Source organism: Octodon degus, unplaced genomic scaffold (genome assembly GCF_000260255.1).
Source record: "Octodon degus isolate 3935 unplaced genomic scaffold, OctDeg1.0 scaffold00038, whole genome shotgun sequence".
In the NCBI taxonomy this organism is placed as follows: Eukaryota; Metazoa; Chordata; class Mammalia; order Rodentia; family Octodontidae; genus Octodon; species Octodon degus.
Genome location: NW_004524614.1, coordinates 470419 through 475229, shown reverse-complemented (window position 1 = coordinate 475229; position 4811 = coordinate 470419). Strand labels below are relative to the sequence as shown.

At 41.6% G+C, this 4811-nt stretch overlaps 1 protein-coding gene across 1 annotated transcript in view; it reads right to left on the bottom strand.

Moving 5' to 3' along the window:
* Sgcg (sarcoglycan gamma) overlaps window positions 1-4811 on the bottom strand; it is a 66598-nt gene that overhangs the window by 49482 nt on the left and 12305 nt on the right. Inside the window, exon 2 of the mRNA XM_023715049.1 lies at window positions 1743-2076. Within this exon, the coding sequence (XP_023570817.1) occupies window positions 1743-2076 (334 nt within the window). The remainder of the gene's footprint in view (window positions 1-1742; window positions 2077-4811) is intronic.

Here is a 4811-nt window from a genome sequence, read left to right as displayed (position 1 = left end):
AGTGTATTATTTGTTGAAACTGTACTTTCGATTTGATTTGAAACTGTCTCATTGCTATATGTTTATCAATAAAACTTTGAAAAGAAAAAAAAAATCCCCTCTTTATTCACTGCTGTCTTGGTTCGCTAGACAGCCAGCCTCCTTGATGCCCCTAATAAATCTTCTACTCACATCAGAATACCTGGTCTGGTCCATTGTGTGGGTTCGTACTTAACATTTAGCATTACCCTTTATACAGAAACCTTGCTGGGATGTTACTTCATTTTGTTTCCCATTTTTTCCCAGATGTTCACCTAGTGTTGCCAAGTATTTTTCTCTGAAAAAACACCTAGTTGCTGATGAAACTTTTTGGGTGTAATGTGTCATCATAAAGTTGTTCTCTATGTGGAACTAAAAAATAGATTTGGTTTTCTTTCTAACAAGTTCTTTTCAGTCTTCCCAACTATTGCAGTTGCTAGTCTTTCATTTCTGTCAGAGGTGCTTTATGTCCATGTTTAGAGCCCTCAGGTAAAGTGGGTAGATGTCTCACAGGATATCAGCACATCCCTTCAATTTCCTTTGGGAGGCTTCCCTGAGCAATGCTAAGTTGACTTCAGGGTTTTCTGGAATATTTCCTGCACTGGAATCTACCTAGGGATGAGAACTACCATTCCACACAAGGGTGCTACTCAGCTTCTTGGAAAATTCCTACTGTTCTTCATGGAGGACTGCTCTACCATATTTCCCTGAAGATAAGACCTAACCAGAAAATAAGCCCTGACATGATTTGTCAGGATACTCATAAACTGGACCCTGAAAATAAGCTCCCATTAAGATCATTAGTTAGATTGATGTGGTTAGAACATCTGTTGCAACACATGATAGAGGTACTGAATTATAAAATGTTAATATGTAATTCAATATAAATAAGTAATATTGTTGACATTAACACTTAAAATAAATGATAATATAAGTTATAAGTAAGTATTTGTAAGTGCCCAAGCAGGTGCCTTTGCATGAGAGGCAAATACCTATGTAAACAGCTTCACTTTAGACTTAATGACTGGCCAGACTACAGACACACGTGGTAACTAATTGTTAGGGCTGTGTGCAGCATGGAGCTTCATAATTCAATATGTCATGTCCTGTAGTGGGCAAAATTAACACAAGTGTGAAATGAAGAAACATTTTCTGAAATCTGATGCCTGCAATTCTTTGTTTTTGTGTGGACTGTCATTCCTGCCATCCCTGTTGTTGCCACTCCTATCTCGTGAGTCTTCAGTGAACCTTGCTTTAATGGAAACTCTGTGAAGCTGGCCTGTAAAAAGTTGCAATCTGGGTGAAGAATTCATGGGCCAAAATCACTAACTCTGTGTTGCACTTGAGCAGACACATGGACAAGGAGTGCTTGGATAGGGAGAGCTCTATTGCCGGACAGGACAGGCTGGGGCCAAAGGCTCTGTAGGAAATGGAGTGGAAAGACATTCAGTCCGGAATTTGGGATTTGGAGAATTATGATGTTCCAGAAGAAGAGGATATGACTATACCTGAATAAACATCATTTTGTGCATGAATAAATGTGTATTGTTGTACATATAAAAAGCAAGAAATCCCCTGAAAGTAAGCCTTATTGTGTTTTCTGCAGCAAAACTTAATATGAGACCCAGTCTTCTTTTGGGGGAAACAGTACATGTCAACTCATCCACCTGTGCACCTTCTCTCCCTCACATCTTCCTCTCCTCAGCGTCCTCTTCTTTTCCAGCTTTTCTCATCTTCTGGTGATGCAATGCTGAGCACTAATTCTCCGTACTTCTGTGCTCTCGCTTCTCCTGATGCATCTGTAGGCTGCTCCTGGAACCTGTGAGGAGGCTGCACCCAGAAGCAAGAACTCCAAGTTCCAGCAGATATCATCACATGCTTCCACCTGTGGCCAACAGAGCCAGGCTGCAAGGGGTCTTTAGCCATAGTGACAAGACCTCCAGCTTCCATCCCTGAACTCTTGTCCCGGCCAGCACTCTCGACCTTAGCGCTGTGCAGCAGTGGCAGGCTTGTGCAGCAAGCCTCAGTTCCTTCTCTTTGATAGGGCTGTGCGAGGCTCTGCAGAAGGGGGCAAAGCTCCATCAGAAAAGCTCCCTCATTCCCACCAGTCTGGGACATGTTTCTGAGGATCACCTTCACTTTACACTTTTATACCAGACAGCACTGTGATGGCTTTAGGGATTTTGATGCAGAGCCTTTGGGATCATTAATCAAGTGAGTGGCTAAAGATTGAACACCTGTGCTATTCCTTGTTTTATGAGGCATGTTCATAGCCTGTTCCCATACTGTTGGGAGCATCTATGGCACTAGAAGGTCCTTCATCTCCAAGTTCTGCGTTGCTGTGGCAGGAAGGAGTTCAGAACATCATCTTACGTTTGGGTGACTTTAGAACACGATTGGAATAGCTGTTGACTGTCCCAGCAACATCCTGTGGGTTCCATCATTGCACTCAAAGATATCATGGCTGTAGTCATAGGGCTCTTTCTTAACATGACATGCGTGAAATTCTACAGTACTATTTATATCCACTTTGTTGTACTCATTTTTATGCTTATATTTTCATAACAAATACACTGAAGGTAGAAAGTCTCTCTTGTGGTACACTCTGGGAGATGGAGACAATAGGGTTCTAAATTTGAGCTCAGCCAGTGCAAATTAGCAAGACTCTGTTTCAAAATTAAAGAAATATATCAATCAAAAGAATTGGGATGTAGCTCGGTGCCAAGGTCCGGGGTTCAATTTCCACAACCTCAGAAAAGAAAAACAATGTTTATGACAACTCTTTAAATGCAGAATTTCAAAGAACTCAAGCAATTGGGTGGACTGATAAGATTCTTAATTGTCAATAGATCGAGGCCTTGCAAATGCCTCCTAAGTTCTCAAACCAAGACTGACAGTGTGACTATTGCAGAACAGTTCTCTCACTGTGGGGGGAAAATGACTTAGTCTGAGTGACAGAGATCAATTTTTACTATTATGCTTAGTCTCTTCCAAGAGACAGAGCACACACACAGGTACACACACACACACACACACACACACACACACACACAGAAATAGATTAATACATGAGAGGGGCTTCCTAGTGAAACTGGAATTGTGATACTGAATTGTGGGGTTACTGTGGGTAACCCCACAGTGGCCCATCTGCAGCTGGAGACCCACGGGTGCCAGTAGCTCTGCTCAGGTCCAAAGGCCTAAGCAAGAGGAAGGCGGGTGGTATGATTCTGAGTCTAAGGCAGAAGGCCTGACATCCCCCGGGGTACTACTGATATAATTCCTGGAGCCAAAGACTCGACCCCGGAGTCCTGCTATACAAATCTGGAGGAGAAGACAGGCTCCAGCGGGAGAGAGAGAAGAGAAAATTCATGGTTCCTCTGCCTGCTTATTTGGTTTATGTCCACAGCCAATTTGGTGGTGCTTGCTTACAGTGAAAGTGTCTTCCACAATCATGGAGACACCTCACAATAACACTTCCCCAGCCCTTTGAGTCTCTTAATTCAGTCAATCTGACTCCTACAGTTAACCATCACAGCCATGAACAGCACCTGCTCACCACTGGGTTTAGCGGGTTGTCATTTTAAGATCTCCACCTTGGATTTGTAGTGATTACTTGCTAAGATTGACTGAAGCTAGAAATTGGTCCTAGGTGTGGAGGCAAGACAAGGGCACAGTGCCTAAAGCAGTCAAGCTACCTCGGTTGTTTTTCTTTTTCTTTCTTTCTTTCTTTCTTTCTTTCTTTCTTTCTTTCTTTCTTTCTTTCTTTTCTTTTCTTTTCTTTTTCTTTCCTTTTTTTTTTTTTGGAACTGGGGATTGAACTCAGGCCCCTGCGCTTGCCAGGCAAGCACTTATTCTACTGAGCCATCTCCCTGGCCCCAAGCTACCTCAGTCTTGAGAAAAACACCTTGCCTGCACAATTTCAGTCATTAGTCCATAGGCAACCTTGTGTCTTGTGGTACTAACTTTGCAAGGTATAAATAAATGTCTCTACTGTTATTGCTCAGGTTATTTACCCATCAGGTAAAGAGGCCTTCACTTGTCTCTTGTCTACCTTTTCCTTATTCCTGCTGCCATTCCTCCTGGGGTATCAATGAGTCCCTACAATTACATGGCTGTAGGCACTCTGAGAAGGAGAGGTGGGTGGTCCAGGCTAATCAGATTCTATTGTTAGGCAGCGGTGTTGTTTATATAGGAGACTGGCTGCACTGGCTCAGTTGTCAGAAAACTCCTTACCACCAAATCCCACCACGCTTGTAAATTGCTGGGTATAGTGTGTGCATTTTATTTTATTTTTTATTTATTTATTTATTTTTTGGTTTAGACAGGATCTCATTAAATTGCACAGGTGGAATATGAATTTGTAATTTCTGGCTCAGGCTACAGAAATCTGAAACTTCAGGCATGAACCATTTCCAATTTGTGTCTCTGACTTTTTAACTAACCAGAATTGATTTCTGCTATTTCAAATCAAAGGGAAATTAACTGCAGTAACATTAGCTGTAAGATTCTTTTGTTGTTGCTTTTTTTTTATTTTTAGCGATTTGAAATACTGCTCCTCGTGGATGCTTTGTAAAATTTGATTTCCTCCAGGAAATTTAGCCTTGATTGCTTTTGATGCTAATTTTTCAGTGGTTTAATAAAAAGCAGTTATTCCTTTAGCTAAATGGGATTAATTTGGCCACTTCAAATACATTACATTGTAATATCCAAATTGACTAGAGCTAAAGTCTTCCTGGAAATGTGAAGCTGGAAGGGTTACAACTGGGGGAAGACATTTACTGAAAAAAAAAAAA